At 38.6% G+C, this 26085-nt stretch overlaps 1 protein-coding gene across 1 annotated transcript in view; it reads left to right on the top strand.

Annotated features, from left to right (window-relative positions):
* Positions 1-26085, top strand: part of LOC309501906 (uncharacterized protein) — a 482458-nt gene that overhangs the window by 6080 nt on the left and 450293 nt on the right. Inside the window, exons 6-11 of the mRNA XM_082174162.1 lie at positions 6565-6735; positions 7595-7768; positions 7871-8041; positions 15053-15226; positions 15625-15798; positions 16088-16261. Coding sequence (XP_082030288.1) covers positions 6565-6735; positions 7595-7768; positions 7871-8041; positions 15053-15226; positions 15625-15798; positions 16088-16261 — 1038 coding nt within the window. The remainder of the gene's footprint in view (positions 1-6564; positions 6736-7594; positions 7769-7870; positions 8042-15052; positions 15227-15624; positions 15799-16087; positions 16262-26085) is intronic.

The raw sequence follows: 26085 nt of genomic DNA, 5'->3' as shown, positions 1-26085 counted from the left end.
GTTCATATACAGAGACTTGTGTGAATGTTGAAGTCAGCAGGACTCAGTGGCATCTGGTCACTAAAAAAAAAAAAAGAAAAAGTGAACATACTGATATCAAGAGATATATAGGCCTGCACGATTTTGGGAATACATTTTTTATTTTTCTGGTTAAAATTGTTTTTTTAAATTCACAGAATACACACACACACACACACACACACACACACACACACACACACACACACAAATGTTTCCAACAATAGAGGTGGGCGATATATCGTTTAGACGATAATATCCAAATAGTTGTCTTGACGATATGCAAAATTGGGATATTGAATATTTCATAATTTGTACAATCCGACCCCCCAAACATGAAAAGAGCTGAAAGAAGTTAAAGAGAAAACAAATAACGCACACTATAACCTTCTAAACAATTATATGTAGCGATTTTTAGTACTGTAGGGCAGTACTATTCCCGGAAGCAACCTCCGAGTGGCCCAGCCAATGGTCCCGTGTCATCAAAAACGCACATTCATACGTAAATTCGAAATAGTGCGCGCAGAAGCACATGCGCAAAACCGTTTTGTAGAATGATATATGAATTATTTTTATTTTATCATATGTCATTTTACAAAAGGACATTTTACAAACCTACGTTTTGCGCATGTTCCTGCACGCACTTTTTCAGTCACAACACAGCAATCAGAGGAGGACGCGCTGAAAACTGTAATGCTGTTCTCTTCCTTCATAACTCGTACTGAGAAGGTTTGAGTTGCAGAGGAATTTGTGACTGTTTCACCTGTTCAACCACATCAAAGTTTTGTAATTAGTAAGTCCGTGCTTTTTCTCTTTTCGTTCTTATGTGCTGAAGGGCCGCTGTGCCTTGGTGAAATGGTGTTTGTACGTGAAGAGCTCTTTTCCAAAACGCCATAAACCTAAAAAGCTGCCTCAAAGAACCAGCAAAAGTAATGAATGAATATGTAAAATATTGCAATAAGACATTTTAATTGTTTATTAATTTCTGTGTCGGCTGCAAAGATGAAGTTGACGATAGGCTATTGACTCGCGATCTTCGCAGTAGGCTAGTGAACGCACCGGAGAAATGCACATTTATTAGGCTACATAGTTTTATTTTGTTTTGGATGGTTTTGTTTAGAACCAGCTTTCTGTAAATATATTTCACATTTTTTAGGCCTGTGAGGCGAGTAGGCTACGGTTCGGTTCATGATGATATAATCTCCAGTTCAAGCACCTTATTTTGTGCTAGCCTATATTTACTTTTTATGTATTAAATCCAGGAAATTGGTTAATGAAAAAATTACTAAAATTAAGATACAATTAATACAAAACGAAATTCGTTTTAAAGAAAGGCTTTGTGCTTTCTGTTTTGAGGTCTCTGTGAAAGTTTGAAAGTCTTTTAGTGCCGCTTTCAGACTAGATATCCACAAACACAGTAACAGTAAACACGGGTCTAAATATTATAATATTCACCATATATCTAGCAACAGTTCAACTGCAATGTGAAATTTATGCAACAATAACATAAACTAATAAGTAAGAATTTCTTACCTTACATCTTTCTTGTCTTCAAATCGCATTCTTCTTCTTCTGAGGTAAATCCAATGTAAGCTCACTGCGTGTCTTCTAAACTCGACGAAAAGCAGAGACTTATGAAGTGTGGTGTTTTGTTTTTTGAGGTAATGAGCGCGATCGCGTTCCATGTGGAGATTTGCATGTGAATCTCTTTTGCGCGCGTGGGCGTGGTCAAATTAAAAATAATGAGCAAGCTTTTGAGAAACTGGACTTCTTGTTGGTTTTATACAAATGACTTAAACAGAGAATATTTGTTTTCAGTTTGAATCCGATCATTTAAAAGTACACACTTAAATGTTTATAAAGATATATGGCTCATAAATGTGTGACAAGTATTCGCTGAGTTTTGTTTCAGTTTATAGACGTGCTCAAGAAAAAAAGTTCACAGCGACGGAGAGGCAGAAAGCACACCCTGTTTATTTTCTTTATTTTACAGAAGCACAATGTTTTGATTTGATTGTAAGTGGACACATACAAAAGTAGAAATATCACAGATTGTTTTTTCATATTTCTTATTTCTGTATGACCATAAATGACGGCGTATTTTAAGTTTATGTTGCTGCTATGTGAAAAAAATCCAGCAAAACGCAGGGGCGCGTTTGTCGACCCCAGAGGGTTAAGGTCACATGTAATGGCACTGAAATAGTGTCTCAGAAAAGTGTCACATACCTTTGGTTAACATTAGAGCAGTCATTAACCTGTAAATCTATTGCTGACAAAAAATTATCCAAGTGTGCCGGTAAACTGAAATTCCTGTATCGCAGGACAAGGCATCTAGATTTTTCAATCAAGAAATTACTGGTTGTATCACTGTTTCAATGTCATTTTGATTATGCATGTTCTGCTTGGTACTGTGGCTTATCAGTTAAACTTAAAAACAGACTGCAATTGATGCAAAATAATGTTATCCGCTACCTGTTAAATGCACCACCCCTGACTCATATTGGTAGAGATGCATTTTAAAAGGGTAGGACTGCTGCCAGTACATGCTAGAGTGGAGCAGTTAAAGTTGAATGATATGTATAATGTCATAAATGGCTCTGCTCCCAAATATTTACATTCCCATATAAAAATGGTTCATACACAGCATAATCACAATACTAGGGCCAGTGTCTGTTCTTGTTAAGTGCTCAGAGTCAAAAATGCAGTTAGAAGTTATTTTTTCTATACAGGTATAACATTGTGGAATAATTTGCCCCTTTCTCTAAAAATTGTAAATACTAGAGGGGCTTTTAGACATCAGGTTAGGGCTTTTTTTATGGAATAGAGTAGACAATCTTTTTAATTAGAGTAGCCTGATTATTTTATGTGATTTAAGATTCTCTGATTTTAGAATGCTTTTGAATTTTGGATGATTTGTGTTAAATGTTATTGTCTTTGTCCTGCAATAGGGCTTTGTTATGTGTTAAATGTTCTAACACCAAGGACCATGTTGGAAATAAGTGTTCACACTTTAACATGCTATCCTTTGGATTATGTTGTCTGTCAAATCCAAAATAAATCAAATCAAATCAAATCAAAAGGCCTTTCTGCTCCTTGAGTTCTCTCCAGCGCTGGTAAGCTTCTCCGATATTAACACGAGTCCCACCTCTTGCCTGATCATAAGTCTTCTTTTTAATTTTAACCCCCTGAGGTCTACGGTATCGCCGGCGATACCAGCTCGCTTTTTTTTTATTAGTGTAAAAGAAACTCATAAATACTCTGTTGACTTTGATTTTCCATAGGAGTTTCATACATCAATCGATTCTGTTAAATGTGTATTATTTTTGTACATGTGTATTACTCACAATAAAAACAAAGTGTTGTGCTTTTTGCCAAATAAAGAAAAATAAACACGAAGCGAGTTCTGCCTTCTCTCTGCCAGTGAAGTCCATTCTGAAACGCGTCCGAAAATTAACAATAACTCAGCGAATACTCAGTCAAACAGACATACAGACAGACAGGCATGAAGCTTGAATTCTCTTCTTTTAAATGAAGTCATTTATATAAAAAAACAATTATTCTCATCTTGTGAAATCTGTATTAAAAGAGAGCGATTCCAGTCGAGCTCATCTCATCTCATTACGTTATAATCGGCCCCGCCCACGGAGAGCGCGCGCTATTCAAACGCAAATGGCTGAGGCAATCCTGTGAACGCCCCCATCAGCTCGAGAAAACACACAAGTTTATTTAGATCATTACTTGTTTACACCGTCTTGCAGCGCTGTGAGGAATAATACTAATGGAAAATGTCCCTCAGAAGTGCGGGTATATCGAGGAGCGAGCTGAGGAATACAAGTAAGTTTTTTCCTTCTCACGTGAATTTCTTCACGTGGGTTTCTGTTTATGAATGAATAAACGGCATGAATGCGCGCTGTTTACCACAGCTGGCAAAGACAGTTTAAATTTAAATCGCGTGTGTGAATGAATGATGATGTTTTAGCAAACTGTATTGCTATACTGAGATAAGTAAACATCGACTGAATGTTGAAATAAAATGTAGGCTATTTGTATAAGCAACGTATTAAACTGCAAATTAACAATATGCCCTAATATTTCATGAAAACAACGTTACAGTCAGACGAAATATGAAAGACAACATTTTGTTGACCAGATTTGGGTACAGTTTTTACTGTAGAATATACTGCCACATCAAATAAGCTTTTGTTTAGCCATTTCTATATATAAAATACTATTTTTGTCAAAAATAAAGTCATCAACTAAGATGTTAGCTGTTCCAATGTTGGTTATATTCAAACTAATGAATACATAGATAAAATGTAGGGCCTATAATCATTTTTTTTTTACAAAGAAAGAGTACACTTGAAATATTGTTGAAATTGTAATTATTGTTGTAATTGTAACCATTTTAATAAAATAGCAAAACATATTTACAAGATAGATGTAAGCAAAATCTTAAATGGTCAATATAAGTCTTCTTCTAAATATATCTTTTGTCTTTGCATTGTGGCTCAGTCAGTGTCACACCTGAGTGAATGGCTCATCATTAAGCAGAGTGGGTGTATTCTAAGGTGTAAACCACTCCTCGTTCACGCCCCCTCGCATATTGGCTTTCCAAGCAAAACCTGTTTTACATCAATTTAAATCAATGTATGGTTTTATGTGAACGATAAAGCAAGACTATTTTCACATAATTTTGAAGAAAAAACTATAGGCGACGACATCCATAAGTCAAAAGTCTTATTGCCACATATTTAGTATGTGTTTTGTGGTCTTATTTCAAAATTTTTAATTTTTAGTTTTTTCGATAACCACGCATAAACATTATTCTCTCAAAAATGAAAACATGTACATACATGTGGCTCACATATTATTGTAGTCCTGTTTGTGCTATATAGAGTGAATTTACACCTTTGCCATTAATATGTTTATAAGCAACTGAAAAAAGCACAAATGTCAGAGCATGTCAGAACACCCCCAGGGCCCAAAAAAACGCTCAGACTCCAGAGGGTTAAGTTCTGCAGACATTTTCCTCTTTTGTTTTTTATCTGCCATCTCTACCTTTCTGCAGTCGTTCGGCTAATGTCTGTGCTGTGTGCACTGAGCGCTCTCTCCTCCCCATCATTAGTAGACATGCCCCTTACTGCTGATTGGTTACAGCTGTGTTTTGGGACTCGTTTCAACACAGTTTTCAAAAGTGTTTTTCAAAAACTGCTGATCCCACCTTTAAATAAAGTACATAAATATATGACCACATCATATATTAGTTGTCCCTCTGTATCTCCCAGTAATTAGATATTTTAAATGCTTATTTTTATAAGTAGTTCTGTAGTTTAATGTAATAATAATGTAATACAATGCGTAGATCATTGAGAGATTTACAAATAAACATTTATCAAAAACCTGTTGTGTCAAAATATTTTTTTCTAATTTAGTAAATATTAAGTAAAATAACTATAAATTAATTTCAGCAATTGTCATGGATGCTTCTTTACTATCTTTAAATTAATGATATATTACCTATTGTTCACACAGCTCTCTGAGATATCGGCATCAGCCATCGGTTGACCTTAATCTTGAAATATTAAAAACAAATAAAATGTATTAGGTTCTTAGGTTTAAAGGTGATCTAAGTAACTTTTTTACATTAACTGAACAGCTTCGGAGTCATTGGAATGGTTATATTATATTTCGGGTTGAATGGTGGTCGTTTCGCACCCCCCTGGTGCCCGTGAGCGGAAAATACGCACTTGCAACTTTGAGCCGGCGGGCCGCCGGCCGCCGCGTCAGGAAGTATCGCATGATATCAGGTCTTGCGATGTAAACAATTGCTTTACGGCCAAAATAAATCTGCTAAAATGCTGTCATTATTGCGCTCCCTCACGCTGTTCGAACCCGAATGAAGAAGACGTTTTAAAGAATGTCCCATCTGCTTTGATGTCGTTGATCTACTAGCCATGGTGTCTGAGAATCGCCAACGAGTTTTTACAACAGTGTTGTCAAATATCTATTCCGAAGCTGTGGGGGGAGCTCTAGAGAGAAACATGCGAGCAACAAGCGAGAATACAGCGAAGAAATCCCGAAACTACTGAGCCCTGCTTTAAGTAATCTTAGCTTTACTTAAATCATTAAATATATCATATCAAAAAGACGTGTATATGTGAACTGAGGAATTTTTTGAATTATAGTGAAAGGCCTTTAACTTGCTATAACTTGCTATTGGATATTAAGTGTCTCCAATTAAGCAAGCCAGAGGCAACAGTGGCAAGAACCTTTGACCAACTCCATCAGGTGACAGAAATAGATAAAAGCTATAAATCTTTTCAAACATGCTTAATTTTATCTAGGAAATTTGTCACTGAATAAAAAAAACACACTAATGTACAGGAAATAGTTGTTTTTGAAGAGTAATGTTAGTTTAACTCAGCCTCTTTACTATGCTTTTTATGTAAAAAAAATAATGGAACATAAATTTAACATTTGTATATAGAGATAAATGTATTGCATGTGTTCCATCTAATTCTGTGATGTGATTTATTTTCCTTGTAGGTTAAATGATTGTAACTTAACAGACAAAAGCTGTTCAGCTCTGGCTGAAGTTCTTGGATCAGATACCAATCTGAAAGACCTGAATATGAACAATAATAATCTGCAGGATTCAGGAGTGAAGCTGCTCTGCACTGGACTGAAGGATATAAAGTGTAAATTAGAGATACTGAGGTAAGTTGAGCCACAGGAGTCACATGGCTAAAGTGAGGCACAATGACTGACAGGACAATGCCGGAGTCAAAAGCACAAGAGAACTTTTGTGAATAAAAGCTGCATTTCTTTGTTTAATATGAGTGATTTTGTCTTTGTTCTATTGTTGTTGTGTTTTTCATGCAAAATAATAATGAACCACAAACTAAGCATTTGTTTTAAAATTCAAAGATCTTTTATTTATTTGTTACAACGTGGGTATACCATATCATCCTTCTTATTCAATTTGTTAGTCCAATGTTTAATATAAGCAAATTTGTCATTGTACTATTTTATTATTGATGTATTTTAATTAATAATAATGAACTACAAACTAAGCATTTGTTTTAAATTAAGGGGAAAATCCAAAGATCTCACATTTATTAGTGTTACAACGGGGGTATACCATGCCATCAGTCCCAGTTGTGTTGATAAACTTTGTTGATAAAAGTTTGATGTTTAATATAAGCCATTTTGTCATTGTGCTATTATTATTTATTGTTGTTGTATTTTTTTCTTTGAGTAACATTGAAGTGACATTAAGCATTTATTTAGTTACAAGAAAAGGAAAGATCTAACATGTGGTGTAATTGGTAACACCTGCACTGGTCCTTAAAGGGATAGTTCACGCAAAAATGAAATTTAGCCGATGATTTACTCACCCTCAAGTCATCCTAGGTGTATATGAAATTCTTCTTTCAGACGAATTATCTTGAAATTTCAGATAATTGTAATCTTGAAAATGATGTTGAATAAACTACAAAATAAATTTCAAGTTTAAGGATTTATATTGTTCAGGTTTAACTGATTAATCAGCTGAATGTTTTCCTCTCTGTTCTAGACTCTCTAACTGCAGTGTGACAGAAGAAGGTTATAAAGCTCTGGCTTCAGCTCTGAGATCAAACCCTTCACACCTGATAGAGCTGGATCTCACAGGAAATGATCCTGGACAATCAGGAGTGAAGAAGCTCAATGATTTACTACAGGATCCAGACTGTCAACTGAAGAAACTGAGGTGAGACTTGTCTTTAGAACAATAATTAAGATTGTTATCATATCAATAATTTTTGTAAAGCAGCAGACATTTAATTTGAGAACTGAATTGCCTCTTCTGCAGGTTTGTGAGTCCTGATGCAGAGGAAGCCTGTCAGTATGTTAATAGAGTTGTGGGTAAAAACCCGTTACTCCAGAGAGAGTTGAGTCTGAGTAAACATGAACTAGGAGACACACGAGTGAATCAGATCGCTGCTCTACTGCAGGATAAACACTGTCAACTCAACACACTGACGTGAGTATTGCTAGTTTATTTATAATATTACATCACTTTTAATTGTAATGTTAGCTGATGATAATATTTCCAGACAGATAGTTTGATCATGGGTCAATAATTATTTCAGTTACTGTAGAGGCAGAACAATGTTTTTGTGACATCAGAATCAGAACTGTTCATAACTACTTTCAATTTAATCTTTGTATGTCACAAATTGTAAAATGTTTAATTTTGGTGCAGCATATACTGTAACTTGTAAAAATTCAACAATTGCATTTAAAAAATCTGTGATCAGTATCTGCCTGTAATAAGATCCACTAAAGGTAAGTTGACTGAACGATACTGATGGGTGCTTTCGAAACACGCTTCATGAAGCTATGAAAACTTTACGAATCTTTTGTTTCGAATCAGTGGTTCGGAGTGCGTATCAAACTGCCAAAGTCATGTGATTTCAGTAAACGAGGCTTTGTTACGTCATAACTGTTTGGAAACGTTTGGAAATGTCAATGGTTCACCACTGGAGGCAATGATCTCTGTGAACCCATGAATCATGAAGATTAACTGAGATTGAACAAGTGTCTGTGGGTTTTACCTGGTCTCTGATCAGTTTTATACATTTTATAGACGTTTTAATTAGACATTAGCATAATTAAAAGGAATGATAGTAGTTAATAGTCTCTTATTAGCCTGTTTAGCTGAGCCATCCATAAAATAAACAAAACATGCACTGAAAATTGATAAAGAGCACATAAAATACAGACACTTGATATTTAATCATATTAGATGATTAGTTAGTTGCATTGGATAGATTTTACTTTCAATAAAACATTTGCAATGGGTTTGTAGGTGTTTTTATGTAGTTTTTGGCCAGCATGTGTCATTTTGAATGCTTCGAAACAGTGAAACATTTTGCAAAGAAATTGGCTTAATTGCTTTGAAGCTTTGAACTGTTTCGTTTCTCCATCACTACTGAATGCAAGTGCAGCTTTATTCAAATAAATGTAAAGAAAATGTAAAAAAAAAAAAACCAAAAAACAAAGACTTGACTGAGAAACATGAACGTCACCAACAGCAGTTACAGGGAACAAAGCCAGACAGAAGACAATGGTAACATGAAGGCATGGCCGTACGCAGGATTTTATAAAAACCGAGGTCCCAAAATTGATGTTGCTAGGGGGGTTCGGGGGAAATTTCGATTTTCCTGATCTACACATGTGCAATTTAAGAAAGATTTAACAGACAATTTAACACAGAAAGAATAAAGACATTTTCAAATTATTTATAAAGCACATATTAATACAACAATGTTGACCATAGTGTTGCACAAACAATAAAATATTAAAATATAATAAACACAAATAACATCTCGGTTATGTATGTAACCCTCGTTCCCTGAAGGAGGGATCGGAGATGTAGTCGACGTGTCGAATGATTGGGATCACGCTTAGGGAGCCTGTCATCTTCGAGTATTGATAAAACGAGCCAATGCACTCATTGGCGTGCAAGCTTTGCATCCACGCTCCGCCCCGCAGCACGGGTATAAATACGGAAGTGGGTGCACGCAGCACTTGTTTTTCGCTGAGGAGCCGAGCGGAGCCCGGAGTCAGTGGTGGTCCAGCAATACTGGCGACGGGACTACTGGCAAGGGAAAGACACGGGCTTGCCGCAGGGAGCCGTACCGTTGAAGAATACACATATGGGATCGCCGTAGGGATCACAATATATGGGCACAGCCTAGCACAGGTTCCACCAGTGCATATGAGTGTTAGGCCTGGCATCGGACGCTCCACCACGTCCGTTGCCGAAGGGTGTGGAGGAACTCGACAGGGTTCGGCTAAGAGGACCTCTACTGGAGCAAGAATGGCGCACATATCCGATCCATATGAGGGGAAGCAAGCCGACACTTCGAACCGGGCTTACAGTGTAACTGGCTTCATGTGAAGGGAGCACAAGGGAAGCAACTGACTCGACACATAGGCTATTTTTCTAGTGAACGTGTTTGGTGTCACCCAACCCTCAGCCAGGCAAGGTCGGCTGGGCTACCCTCGTGCATGTACATGAGTTACATTTATATAGCGCTTTTTCTGAGACCTCAAAGCGCTTTACATAGATGGGGGAATCTCCTCAACCACCACCAATGTGCAGCATCCACTTGGATGATGCGACGGCAGCCATATTGCGCCAGAACGCCCACCACACACCAGCTTACTGGTGGAGAGGAGACAGTGATGAAGCCAATCAGTATATGGGGATGATTAGGAGGCCATGATGGACAGAGGCCAAGGGGCAAATTTGGCCAGGATGCCGGGGTTACACCCCTACTCTTTTTCGAAGGACATCCTGGGATTTTTAATGACCACAGAGAGTCAGGACCTCGGTTTAACGTCTCATCCGAAGGACGGTGCTCTTTTTGGCAGTATAGTGTCCCCGTCACTATACTGGGGCATTAGGACCCACACAGACCACAGGTTGAGCACCCCCTGCTGGCCTCACTAACACCTCTTCCAGCAGCAACCTGGTTTTCTCAGGAGGTCTCCCATCCAGGTACTAACCAGGCTCAGCCCTGCTTAGCTTCAGTGGGCAACCAGTCTTGGGCTACAGGGTGATATGGCTGGCTGCTGGTAGACCTGTAGCAACGCCATGGCATGCAAAGAGGAAGCGGCTTGCCCACAGGCTTTGTAAGCTCTGTCCGTAAGAACAGACGAGAACTCACAGGCCTTAGAGGGGAGACGAGGATCCCCCGTCCAAGAGGCAGCGGTCGCCGGACACAGGTGTGTCGCGACTGACCGCTTCACTGGAGGGATAGCCTCGTAACCCTTCACCGATCCTCCGTCAAGGGTAGTGAGGGGGGAGGAGCTACTCTGACAGTTTCTGGCAGAGAAAGGTGCCGTCCGCAACCTGGTATGCTCTCCATGCACTTTGGGAAAGAAAGGCACTGGGGTGGCGGGCTAAGAACCAGTGTGGCCCACCCCGAGAAACGAATCATCCAACTGAGACTGTTCGGGACATTGTGGAGGTAAAATAATGATTTCAGAAAACTTCAGAATAAATCAAGATGTAACATTTATTTGTCAGGTAAAAATGTATCATGCCAATTACACAAGTAAATGATTATAAGCCAATTCAGAAATAATATGGGGTGGTGGTGGCGCAATGGATAAGACACATGCCTTTGGTGTGAGAGACCCGGGTTCGAATCCACTGTGAGACACCAATGTGTCCCTGAGCAAGACACTTAACCCCTAGTTGCTCCAGAGGCGTGCGACCTCTGACATATATAGCAATTGTAAGTCGCTTTGTATAAAAGCGTCAGCTAAATGAATAAATGTAAATGTAAATGTAATAAATACATGACATAATTTACTCAAAGATGACTCTAAAAGTAAGCAATGCATTCCTGACAGAGACACACAGTAGTGTGTGAGTGTTTTCCATGGGGAAAACACTGACACAGCACTGTATGGGGGATGTTCCTGGTTAAAGGCTCCCAAAGACTGCTCTGTCACCTACCCTTAAATACCCAGACCAGAACAAAAGGGTTGTACCAATATTTTTGGGTCAATTCATGTACCCCAGGGGGTAGCACCTGGTTTCGGGAGATATCTTGAAGAGACATCACCCAGCGAGGAGAACAGGATTCTCCTAAGTTCTCAATCTTTCTCATTAAACCAATGACTGCAATGAAATTAAGACCATTTTACCAATCGCACTGAGACACTTAAAATGATACCAAACATGAAAATGAAAAACAATAGATTCACAAGATACATCATATGTGAAATATAGACATTCTTTTTGAACTTTTGGTGACTTGACTCAGGGGGAGAGGAAGGGTGGAGGGAGAGGGGGATGCAGAGATAAGGAAAGAGAAAAGTTTGGACAGGACAATGTCCTGTGCTCTGTCTTTGCTATCTTCTGTCCAGGGTGCGTCTTATGGCTTTATTGCAGGGTGAGTTTTGTCTTAGCAGGAAAATCCGTTCTTACAAGCACTAGAGCAGTGTTTCTCAACCAGTGGGTTGTTGATCATTCTATAGGGGGTCACGTGACTTTCTCTGTGTTCACCGGCACAGCCAATAAGTGGGCTTCACAAAAGGCTCATTGCAACAGGGTATGTTTACATGCAACCAAATAATCTGTTAGTAAATGCATTGATGGCTCAATCTGACTAAAAAGCCTTCATGTAAACACCTTAATCGATCCGATTGAGCTCAATCCTAATGAAATTTCGATCGGATTGAAAGGGGTGGTTTATTCCTTTTCATGTACATGTAAACACTTGATCGGATTGAAAACCAAAACTGAAAGGACTGCGCATAGCATAATGATGTATGACGCGCTGAACGAGCTGTTCTTCCTGTTGAATAAAGTGTCATATAAATGAGCGTCCCGTCATTCTAAAATTCTCCTTTCACTGCGTATGTGAAGTGGAGCAGGACAACGGCTCACCAGTCCTTGTTTCAGATTCTCATCCACAGACGACTGGTTTTGGGCGCGGGGAGGGGAGGGGCATTTTTAATGCGTGATAAATAAGCAGCACAGCACAATGGTTCATATGCTCATTGTCTCCAAATTATGACCAGAAATTGATCAATATTAAGTTTGCTGTTTAAAACAAATAAAGAACCAATGTAAGATAATATTTAGTATGCACAAACAGTGAGAAACTCTGTATATTCGTGCAGTGTGCGCATGTCATAAATATATTCAGATTTGAAGCTTGTGACATATAAACGCGCACATTAACCCGATCACGTTTAGCGTTCATTTAAACACTACAATCAGATTCATCAATCGGAATGAATTCAGTCCGGTTGAAACAAAAGTTGTGCATGTAAACGTAGCCGGTCCTCCAACGAATTGTATTTTCAAATACGAGGTCTTAAAAGACAGCAAAGTAGTATTGTGTCGCTCACAATAGCTTCAAAAAGCACCCTGAAGGCAAGTTATCTGGCAGCTGGCCATATCGCCCGTGCTATTATCCCATGTGCAGTTGACCTGTGCCTTGAGGTACTAGGGGAAAGAGCTAGCAAAATAAAAGAAATCCCACTCTCCAACGACACTGTCTCCAGACGGATTATAGACATGAGTGATGACATTGAAACGCAACTTTTGGATCGATTGCGAGCAAGCCCCTTGTTTGCCATTCAAATCGACGAATTAACCGATATTTCAAAGATGCCATTATTGCTTGCATTTGTACGATACAACTGGGAAGGTGCAACACATGAGGATCTACTGATGTGCAATGAGCTCTCAACACGGACAACAGCAGATGAGTGTTTCAGTTGCCTCGATGGCTATTTCACAAAGAATGGTCTGGATTGTAATAATTGCGTAGGCATTTGCACGGATGTCGCAGCCTCAATGACTGGCAAACATAGTGGGGTTGTGAGGAAAATTTTGGACAGAGCACCTGAGGTGACGTGGGTTCACTGCTTTTTACACCATGAAAGCCTCGCAGCCAAAGAAATGTCAGTGCCCTTAAATGAGGTGATGGACACTGTCAAAACAATTAATTTAGTGAAGAACAGTGCACTCAGTTCCCGACTGTTTTCAGTTTTGTGCGACCAGCTGGAATCAGACCACCGCCAGTTGTTATATCATAGTGAAATTTGGTGACTGTCATGAGGAAAAGCTCTTAATCGTCTTTTTGAAATGCGTAAGCAGGTGCACACATTAATGGAGGAGAAGCGGTCTCCCCTGGCAGAGCATTATACGGAGGCTGAATTTCTTGGGAAACTGGCATACATGTCTGATATCTTTGACCAGCTAAACCTATCCTTTCAGGGGAAAAACAATGTGTTTTCTTGATGGCTGATAAAACTGAAGCATTCAAATGGAAGTTGGTAATGTGGGAGAAGAGAGTGCAGGAGAAAATTTTTGACATGTTAGCTAACCTCACTGATGTTTTGCAGGAATTCCCTCACATCAGCACTGACATAAGCCTACAGAGAATTGTCCAGGACCACCTGACCAGATTAACACAGAAATTCTCTGATTATTTTCCCAACGACCAAAGAGTTGGGAATGCGTGGATTCGCGATCCTTTTTCAGTAGACCCAAGTGATGTGGATGTTGTACTCCCCATTAATTTGCAAACACAGTTAGTGTTACTTGCATCTGATGGCAGCTTGCAGCTTGCTTTTCGCAAGAAAGACCTGAGCTCCTTCTGGATTCAAACCAGATACGAATATCCACAACTTGTAGATCCTGCAACGAAGTTTCTCTTGCCATTTTAATGCAACATTAACAACATTTGCCTCATAGTCTGCCTAATTATTGAAAATGTTAGTGGGTTGTATGACAGGCATTAAAAAAAAGTGGGTCGCAGTAGGCAAAAGGTTGAGAAACCCTGCACTAGAGTATGTGAAATATATCCATAAAAACTTGAAAATCACTTGCTCTGGTCCATATATGAACTATATGATCCACGCTGCGAGCGTTTTTAAACTCATCGTGGCAGAAACCGCTCTCATACTCCGCATGTTGTTGAATTCTCCGCTGTGATGCGATGATCTCATGCGTGATAGAGCGCAGTGATTGGATTGAACGAGCTCTTTCTCATTAATAAATGCAGAGAGTCGCTCAGAACCGGCTGATGTACAGAATCGTTCTCTCCAGCCCGGGCAGCCAATCACACACTCCGAAAGCACACTTCTACCTCACATTCAGCCAATCACACGCTCCGAAAGCATGCTTCTACCTCAGATACCGTGACGGCGCTTCCACTTTGCTTTTTAAATTCACATTGTAAACTGGAGAGATTGAGGTCAGTCAAGAATCAAAATGCTTAAAATCACTTCAACAGTTTAAACTAAAACACTTTATACTCAATATCTGACAGCGAGTCTGAGTTCACATTATATTTTTGTAAACATTTTCACCTCGTATTTTGTGATCTGGTCACAAATAAAGATTAAGATATCTCTTCCTCTGTCTGTCTTATTTGCTTATGAAGATGATGTGACTACAGAAAATAGAGTTTTCTTTTCTTCTGTCTTATTTTCTTCTCTCTCTCTGCTAATGTAGTTTAAGCTCCTGTAATATGACAGATGAAGGTTGTTCTGATGTGACTTCAGCTCTGAAATCAAACCCGTCACACCTGAGAGAGCTGAACCTGAGCGGGAATAAACTAGGAGACCCTGGAGTGAAAAACCTCAGTGATCTACTGATGAACCCACAATTCAAGCTGGAGAAACTACAGTTAGTATCATTATACTGTACAGCAATTACACTGTGACTGAAGTTTATTTATTTGAAGACAGCAGGACTTATGTTTCATTGTTTATAGCAGTGCACTTTCTGGGTTTTCCCTATTGGTCACATTTTTATGTGTTTTTTATCTAGTTAGTAATTGTTTAATTTCCAGCATTTGATACAATGTACTGATTGTGTACATGCAGAAATCTGCCTTTTCAACAGAGAATAAAGAAGATAGATGTCAAATAAATAGTTAAAATGAAAGAGAAGAAACAGTATCTTCCAGCACACAGAACTAGTGACTGGGTTTTAAAACAGATTACTGGAAACTAAATGTTGCTGTAGCTCTTCAATAAGATGATCATCATAGATGTGAACTATTGTTATTTCTCTGTCTTCAGTCTGAGTGATTGCAGTATTACAGAGAAACAGAGTCTCATCCTGACTTCAGCTCTGAAATCAAACCCATCACACCTGAGAGAGCTGAACCTGAGCTGGAATAAACTAGGAAACACAGGAGTGAAGCACTTATGTGCCGTACTGAAGGATTCACACTGTAAACTGGAGAGATTGAGGTCAGTCACATTCACATACAAGAATCAAAATGCTTAAAATAACTTCAACAGTTTAAACTAAAACACTTTATACTCAATATCTCAAAATGAGTCAGAGTTCACATAATATTTGTGCAAACATTTTCACCTTAGTATTTTGGGATCTGGTGAAATAAAGATGAAGATTTATCTTCCTCTGTCTGTTTTATTTATTATGAAGATGATGTGACTACAGAATAGTATTGACTTTACAGAATAAAGAGTTTTCTTTTCTTCTGTCTTATTTTCTGCTCTCTCTCTGCTAATGTAGGTTGAGATGCTGTGATATGACAGATGAAGATTGTTCTGATGTGACTTCAGCTCTGAAATCAAACCCGTCACATCTGAGAGAGCTGAACCTGAGTGGGAATAAACTAGGAGACTCTGGAGTGAAAAACCTCAGTGATCTACTGATGAACCCACAATTCAAGCTGGAGAAACTACAGTTAGTATCATTATACTGTACAACAATTACAATGTTATTGAAGTTTATGTATTTGAAGACAGCAGGGCTTATGTTTAATTGTTTATAGCAGTGCACTTTCTGGCTTCCCTTTCGGAGCGGTAACTCTACATTGCGTAGCAACGCTGTGGGAACTCCTCCCTCCTCCAATTATGTTGAAATCTTATGGGCTAACGCCAGCTTGGAACAGCTGGCCAAATGTCGTGAAGTATGCAAATTTTGATGACGACCCGCGGGCAGTATAAAATGTATGGGCGCGACAATTGCGTCTAAATCTCTTTCTTCACGCTGCCATCATGGAAGCTGCACCTGGAGGACTAGCAACCTTTTTCTCCATGCATCCGATGGCTTTAACTTGCCAGATTTGTGCGGGCCCCATCGACCTGCCCGACGAACATGAGTTCTGTCAAGGATCTGGAGTTGACGTGGAACGCTCCGGACAAGCCTACTAAGAGCAAGCTGGACTTGTGGTACCTCCAGTCGGGCCGCCTCCAGGCTGCTTCGAGGAGGAGGACTCCATTCTTTCCGGACATCCACGCGTATATGGTGAAGTCGTGGTCTGCACCCCAATCGGCGCGCAAAACTCTTCCACGCAGGCTATGTTTGTACACATGGACGGGGCGGAAGCCCACGGCTACGTCCCCTATGTTCCTGCAGGCGACAAATGCAATGTTTGTGTAAATGCTGTATCTGTTTGTGTGAGTTCCACAATAAAAACACGTATCCCTTCACAAAAAGAGCTTTTTCCTCCTCTTACACCCAACACTGTGTCACTCGCCCTGCCCCAGAGCAGCGCAGAGTCGCAGCCCATAATGGCCTCTCAAGGGCGAGAGAGTGCCAATATTCCCCCGTAGTGCACGACGCCGCTCGTGCCCGATCGGCTGCCAGCCTATCCTCCACGAGCTGTTTCCCCGCCAGTGCTTCTAGCCTTGCTGGGGAGGCTTTGCTCCTTGCTCTCGCCTCTGTGAAGCAGCGTTACTCTCCGGCCAAGACGGGGCTACGTGCCTAAGTCACTCTCCACACCGTTCAAAGCACAGGTTGTTTCTATGCCTGCTTTATCTGCTGAGCCTTCATCCTCGCATGACGCTCAGAGCGTTGTTTGCCCTGTCAGGGCTTTGTAGATGTATGTGAAACGCTCAGTGCCTTTCTTCAGTCGGACCAGCTTTTTGTGTGCTTTGGTGGATGTACTAGGGGACGTGCTCTCTCAAAACAGAAACTTTCTGACTGGATTGTGGACGCTGTCGCATTGGCCTACGAATGCCAGAGGAAAGATTGAGCCTTTAACATCAGAGCTCATTCGACGAAGACGGTTGCCTCTTTGTGGGCCTGGTCTAGAGCAGTGGTTCCCAAACTTTTTGAAAGCATGGCACCCCTTTGTAGTGTTTTTTTTTCCACAGCACCCTAACCCAATTAAACTAAACGAACATATGTGCATACATATATACAATTATATCCAGATGAGCAAACAACCAATGAAGCATAAACAGCAGCATGAATTTATTATGAATGCATTACAACAGACATAATATGAGGCGAAACAACCCCTTCAGATGAATCATCAGTCTATTAATAACTGGACACACGTCAACAGACTGATTTTAACCAATAAGGCTACTGTATGTGAGAATCATTGGAATAAAACAGATTTAAAGATACTTAACTCTTTAAATAATAATAAACAACTCCAAATATTTTTGCATATGTTGGTGTTTTGATATGATTTTAAAATATGCTGTAAACAGGGTTAGCCTATTATAGTTTTGCATTTTTTCATTAGTTTTTATTTTTATTTCGTTTTGACTTTTTGTTTTCAAATTCAGTTTAGTTTTAATTCGTTTTTAAAGTGGGTTTGCTAGTTTAGTTTATTTTTTATTTTTTGAAAATGCTTAGTTTTCGTTTAGTTTTTATTCGTTTTAGTGTTAGTTTTAGTCTTTTTTTTTGTTGTAATTTGGGTTATTTGTCAGGGGCAAGGTTCAAAAAGACATAATGACATAACATTATTTAATATTTGAATCACAGCTTATATAGTGTTTTGACATCGACAACCACAACCAAAAAGTGCATTTTTCCTCAAACTTGCGAGTAGTTAACTTTCTAAAGAAGGCGCAACCGCTTCTCGGGTCGACAATAACACACTGACAAAATTATATTCAGAATTTAAAATATTTTTATACCACTTTTTAATGTGTGATTGTGTAAAGGTGTTCACGAGATAGAGAGACCAACCTTTCGCGAACTTGCTTTCAACGTCGAACGAACACTCGTTCTCATGGAGACACGGTGTGCACGGAGGGGAGGAGCTGTGTGTGTGTGTGTGTGTGTGTGTGTGAGTGTGAGTGTGTGCGCGTGCGCATGTGAGAGACGCATGAGTGACAGAGAGAGAAGGGAAAGGAAATGCAGCTGAACGAATACGCTGCGTGTTTTAAATAGCGTTTTTTCCCACCTAGTTTTCGTTTTTTCGTTCGTTTTCGTTAACGATTATAACCTTGGCTGTAAAAGGTTATTATATGGTACGATAGTTATTTTAGGCTGTTTAAATTGGAAAATAAAGCTGAGATTCTGCGGCACCCCTAGCCAGTTGTCACGACACCCCAGGGTGCCGCGGCACCCACTTTGGGAACCACTGGTCTAGAGGGAGGTCGATCCAGGATTTATGTCTTGCTGCTGGCTGGTCTTCTCAGAACACCTTCGCCAGATTTTACAAGCTGAATGTACCGTCTGTGGCGTCGCAAGTGCTTTCAAGAGATTTGAGTTTCTTACTCGTGTATTGTGAACTTTCTAGTTGTATGCAGTAGGGATGGCCCGATACCGATACTGGCATCGGGGATCGGGCCGATACTGTCCTCATATACTCGTACTCGTACTCGTACTCATAAAAATTCGCCGATACCACGCACCGATACCACGTACATTTTGCGAAACGAAACTGGCCGCAGCAAGTGCTTTGTCGAGGTGAACTGAGGCATAGACGCGTGAGCTGGTCGAGCACATCCCTTTAAACAGACATCAGTGGAAAGTTTGTTCAGTCGGATGTCAATGGCAAAGAAAATAAAACGAGGCATGTAGCTTATTATTAACCATAACTGACGAGAGAGAGAGAGAGAGAGAGAGAGAGAGAAAGAGAGCGCGCGAGCGCACTTCTGTTGAATGCTCTTGATTGCTGATCGTTCACTCAGCACATGTTATTTGGATGAAAACTAAATCGTATATGTAAGTAAAGTAAAACATGAACTGTTACCTGATTTAAGTATAACGATTGGTTCCCTACATTATTACAGGACGTGTGCAGGTCAAGAAGTTCCATGAACGCAATCCAATGCGCGCGCCCCGCAAACCAGCGTCTCAGCGCGCGAATACTGAATTAAATTGTCTTTCACGTCTTGCACTTGAACGGACGAATTCACACAAAATTATGTCAAAACGCCCGTCTTGGCGAGTATCCTATAGTAAACAAAGTCGGTTATATCTCAAATGAACGTAGCATGTTCAATGCGGTCCGTGCGTTCGGTCTTAAAGGGGCAGCAGTTTGATAAACCTGCTTCTGTGTTTTAATGTTAATCAAACAAAGGACAAAGAAATACTCACTGCTCTTGACTAAATAGGCTACCCTTTTCAACTTTACAAAAATATATATCTATATATAATTTATACAGTAATGAATATGCTTTTTTTCACATTTGATTACTTTATTAAAATTTCTGTACCTGTTAGATCTACCTGAAAAACTCTAAAAACACTGTTTATTTCATTTGTAGCCTTTCTTTGTTCTATTGTATTTGTTTGTCCTATTTGTAATTCGATTGTTTGCTCTTATTTTGTTACTGACTGCTCACTTGTTTTAAATTCACATTAATTAGGCTGGTAGTTTTTTGTTGTAGTATCAAAATTGGATTAAATAATTGATATTTCACTGGTTTTGACAAACATTTGAACGCTGACCCGATCCTCAGCACTGAGCCCAGCTGAAGCAGCTCTAAATATGTGCTGTGGCTATTAAATGAAAGATAAAATATGATAGAGCAATAGAATGAACAGTGACAGTAACAGAAGCTCATACAATGCATTTTAGCAGGCTTAATTAAGCATGAAAATAACTGAAAGAAATATATATTTTATGAACAAATTAAGCCAACTAATATGATTTAAAAATTACAAATGCAGTGAAAATTCAGGGATCGGTTACGGTATCGGTATCGGCGAGTACCAAAAATGAAAGTATCGGTATCGGACTCGTTCTGCAAAAAGTGGTATCGGGACATCCCTAGTATGCAGTGGTTACCGCTATGCTGTTGACTCTGTGTATATGGCTACTAGTGTTTAAGCCTTAGGGGTCTAAGGTGTTTTTGGGGTCCTTGAGATGTTTTGAAATGCCCTGACATTTGTGCTTTTTTCAGTTGCTTATAAACATATTAATGGCAAAGGTGTAATTCAACTCTATTCAGCACAAACAGGGCTACCATAATATGTGAGCAACATGTATGTACATGTTTTAATTTTTGAGAGAATAATGTTTATGCATGGTTATTGAAAAAATAAAATAAAATAAGTTTCTGAAATAAGGCCACAAAACACATACTAAATATGTGTCCACAAGACTTTCCACAAGACACAAGTTTTTGCTTCAAAATTATCTGAAAATCATCCTGCCTAATCATTCACATAAAACAATACACTGATTTAAACTTTGTAAGACACTTTTTGTTTAGAAAGGCAATATGCGTGGTGGCGTGAATGATCATGAATAATGCTGTGATTCACACCTGATAAGACAATGACCTGCATAATTAGCCTTTCATTCAGGTGTCACTGAGAGGGCACCACAAGAAAAAAATGCGATATATATATATATATATATATATATATATATATATATATATATATATATATATATATATATATTAGGGATGCACCGATAGGATTTTTTTGGGCCGATACCGATTTCAACAAACAACTACTGGCCGATACTGATACCAATATTTGTCTCTTACATACAATACTATACAGTGCTAGCTAGTTTATTTCTTCATCAAATTATTCTCACTGAACATGGATTGGAACCATTTAATATTCATCTGACCAACATTATAAGAGGGGCACAAAGTAAGATAAAAAAAATACAATAACAACCTTCAGAGGTGATTTTTTTCTATCCAATGTTTCTTTAATTAACAACATGAACTCATATTTGACGTATAATAGAACTGCAGCGTTTATACGCCCACGTATAAATCTAATTAATTATTATTCATAACGAATTATGATCAATAATTAATAATTCAATTATTTTTAATTATCTTCAGAATTTACCGTAGCAGAATCAATAGTATGATCATTTTATCAGTTCATCCAATGAACAGAAAGCATAAACAAGTATTAACTCTAGGAAATATAATATCTTCCTGGCCAAGAAAGAATTAATCCCCAGCTAACAATAAATTAAGAAATAATCACGGGTAAAAGCATCGGTAACTTAGATCGAAGTTCAAGACAATAAGATGTATAAGCAGATTAACACAAGTAATCTCTCTGTTAAAATACGAACAATACTTTATTGATTATATACTAACACATAAAAACTAATATCTAACACAAACACACACACATTCATACGAGTTGCAGAAGGAAAAAGAGTAAGGAAAGATTAAGTTTCAAGAGTGAGTTTAAGAGTGAGATGATGAAATCTCAAGTTTATGCACTTATAAGACTTGACCTGGAACGAACCATCAAATCATTAATTTAACCCTTCTATCGTTTCTTAGACAGGTTATTCAATTTATATCAGTAGCCTACACCAGTTCAGCTTTTAGTCTGGAGGTATACTTGCTGGTCTTTGCTTTTGGGGATTCCCTTTTGTTGAGCGTCAAAGGGGGTTTCCCTCGTTCGTTCGTCGGCTGGCCTCCTCGTGCTTGGATAAATGTCTGTGGCATTGATGTCGGATGGTTGAAAAGTCTTTGAAGTTGAAAGCGTGCGTTGCAGCCATGAATCGTGGACCGAAACTTTGCAGCAAAACTTAACTTAAAACCGAGACTTTCAATCGGAAAAGAAGAATAACACAAAAGAAAGAAAGAAAATGAGATACGGAAAGGAGCTAGATGACTGGAAATGAATCTAACCCATCTGATCTTAATTTGGGTTGATCTGCTCGTCTGTTAACGTTACATGGTTACTATAACCATCGTCTGCCGTCTCCGTCTTTGTTCTGCACTTGTTGAGAGGTCTTCTGTATCAGAACATTTTGAACGAACTCTGAGCTAGAGAGCAGAGAGAAGAGAGAACTTTGTTTTGGGTCTAAGATTTTAAACTCAAAGTTGTCCAACCTCCAGGATGAGTTCTGGCCAATTAGACACTGGCTAAATTTAGGAGGTGGCCTTCTTCTCAGTTCTGATCGTAAATTATCTTATTTGAGGGGTTTCCTTACTAACAGAGAGAACAGATGCCACAGTTTAGACATGATCAGTATTATAAGAATATGAAACATTTTACACAGATTTCAATCAAGCCATCTTTTGAATCAAAAGCATACGATCATACTGATATGAAACACAACACACTTTCATTCAAACATCTAACAGTTATAACATTACATGAGTTATATGGTATCTAAGCATATTAAACACACATATAAGTTGCAGACACAAAATAGAGTTATGTAGTTGCATGATGTTTGATTGTAAGTCCATTGAAAATTGTTCTTGAATGAGTTTTATGTATACTGTAGGAAAAATCTCAGTTTTCTGGTTTAGAGAGAAACGGACTCTGTTTGTTCGTTCAGAGGTCCCAACGGGGAAGGGGTCAGGAATGTTGTGGGGGAAAACAACATCTGCTGGTATCGATCCGTCTTGCAAACTATCGAAGTTGACCAATAAAAGTCGTTGGTCCGCAGACTTCCTGGAGACTCTGAATGATTCATGGCTTTCGGTTTTCTAAGTTGAATCTGGAATGTGAGGACTCTTGTGTCAGACCTTGGTCTCTGTCTTTCTCTTAACCAATCAGTAATTTGGCAACAAAGCTAGCATTTGACCAGTTATGTGTTAGTGCTGGGGGCTCTTTTAACTCCCTGAGGTCTACGGTATCGCCGGCGATACCAGCTCGCATTTTTTTATGAAACTCATAAATACTCTGTTGACTTTGATTTTCCATAGGAGTTTCATACATCAATCGATTCTGTTAAATGTGTATTATTTTTGTGTATACTCACAATAAAAACAAAGTGTTGTGCTTTTTGCCAAATAAAGAAAAATAAACACGAAGCGAGTTCTGCCTTCTCTCTGCCAGTGAAGTCCATTCTGAAACGCGTCCGAAAATGAACAATAACTCAGCGAATACTCAGTCAAACAGGCATACAGACACACAGGCATGAATCTTGAATTCTCTTCTTTTAAATGAAGTAATTTATATAAAAAACAAATATTCTCATCTTGTGAAATCTGTATTAAAAGAGAGCGATTCCAGTCGACCTCATTACAGCTAATTCAGATGTAATGTGACTCCGCCCACGGAGAGCGCGCGCTATTCAAACGCAAATGATTGAGGCAATCCCCTGTGAACGCCCCCATCAGCTCGAGAAAACACACAAGTTTATTTAGATCATTGTTTACACCGTCTTGCAGCGCTCTGAGGAATAATACTAATGGAAAATGTCCCTCAGAAGTGCGGGAATATCGAGGAGCGAGCTGAGGAATACTAGTACGTTTTTTCCTTCTCACGTGAATTTCTTCACGTGGGTTTCTGTTTATGAATGAATAAACGGCAGAGATGCGCGCTGTTTACCACAGCTGGCAAAGACAGTTTAAATTTAAATCGCGTGTGTGAATGAATGATGATGTTTTAGCAAACTGTATTGCTATACTGAGATGAGTAAAAACGTTACATTCAGACGAAATATGAAAGACAACATTTTGTTTAGTAGATTTGGGTACAGTTTTTACTGTAGAATATACTGCCACATCAAATAAGCTTTTGTTTAGCAATTTCTATATATAAAATACTATTTTTGTCAAAAATAAAGTCATCAACTAAGATGTTAGCTGTTCCAATGTTGGCTATATTCAAACTAATAGATAAAATGTAGGCCTATAATCATTTTTTTTTACAAAGAAAGAGTACACTTGAAATATTGTTGAAATTGTAATTATTGTTGTAATTGTAACCGTTTTAATAAAATAGCAAAACATATTTACAAGATAGATGTAAGCAAAATCTTAAATGGTCAATATAAGTCTTCTTCTAAATATATCTTTTGTCCTTGCATTGTGGCTCAGTCAGTGTCACACCTGAGTGAATGGCTCATCATTATGCAGAGTGGGTGGGACATTGTATTCTCAGGTGTAAACCACTCCTCGTTCACGCCCCCCTCGCATATTGGCTTTCCAAGCAAAACCTGTTTTACATCAATTTAAATCAATGTATGGTTTTATGTGAACGATAAAGCAAGACTATTTTCACATAATTTTGAAGAAAAAACTATAGGCGACGACATCCATTAGTCAAAAGTCTTATTGCCACATATTTAGTATGTGTTTTGTGGCCTTATTTCAAAAACTTTCATTTTTAGTTTTTTCGATAACCACGCATAAACATTATTCTCTCAAAAATGAAAACATGTACATACATGTGGCTCACATATTATTGTAGTCCTGTTTGTGCTATATAGAGTGAATTTACACCTTTGCCATTAATATGTTTATAAGCAACTGAAAAAAGCACAAATGTCAGAGCATGTCAGAACACCCCCAGGGCCCAAAAAACCGCTCAGACTCCAGAGGGTTAAATAGCCAGACCGGTCGGCGCCTGGATCCTGTGACAAGATGGATGAGGATACGAAGTCCTGACCAAATCTTCCTCTTGGTTCATCGAGAGTTTGAATTAATATTCTGGATGAAGATTAGTCTGTGTTTGGTTCATACCCATTGTCGCTACAGAACATATTTCTTTAATAAACTTAACAAATGCCAGTGTTGTTGCTTTATATATCAAGTATAAATTTTGCTACTTCAGAAAAAGATTGACTGCTTTTCCCCCACTAAAGTGCAGTCTGTTTCTTTTATTGTCCAAGACATTTGAGCCAGCACTGAATAATGGTTTTCTGTCGGCGCTTGAGCATGGTGCACACCAGAAGATCAATTCATTTTAATTGAACATAGATCAGATCTGTTTAAGAAAGATAAAAAAAAATGCAAACATGACATACTTCAAAGAATTTACCTTTGCAATAAAACATTACTTCTTAACAATAGAATCATATTTAAAACTATTATGATAAAATGGCTTAACTCATGAACAGTTTATTCAGTCCTTGTGCATGGTGGACTAGAACATTGAATCATTTCAATTGAACATAGATCTGTTTAACATAAAGATTAACATATGACATGACAAACTTCAAACTCATGAACAGTTCATTCAGTCCATTTGCTGTTATCAAGTATTAAGGTTGCTGCTTTAGAAACAGGGGCAAGTTCTTCTTTGTAAAAATAAGCTTTTCTGCCTTTTCACAGTACAGTCTGTTTCTTTTACTGTTCAAGACATTGGAAGTAGCACTGAACAATCGTTCACTGTCGGTGCTTGTGCACGGTGAACACAAATACTTGCGTGCAGTTTGCGCAAGAGATGGAAAGCGACCTTAATTGACACACCAGTATTGAAGAGGATTCTCATTTCTTTCAATTGGGATTTCTGCGAGGTAGGCATCCATTTGTGGCATGGTAGGGTTAATCCTAAATCCATGTGATAAATTTTCCTCCAGAACTTCATCGAACATGTCACACAGACTGGGTGCATGTTCATTGTCCTTAAGCGACTTTTTG

This window comes from Leuciscus leuciscus (genome assembly GCF_965113295.1).
Source record: "Leuciscus leuciscus genome assembly, chromosome: 6".
In the NCBI taxonomy this organism is placed as follows: Eukaryota; Metazoa; Chordata; class Actinopteri; order Cypriniformes; family Leuciscidae; genus Leuciscus; species Leuciscus leuciscus.
The sequence above is the reverse complement of the archived record's forward strand: the minus strand, read 5'-3'. Positions and strand labels throughout refer to the sequence as shown.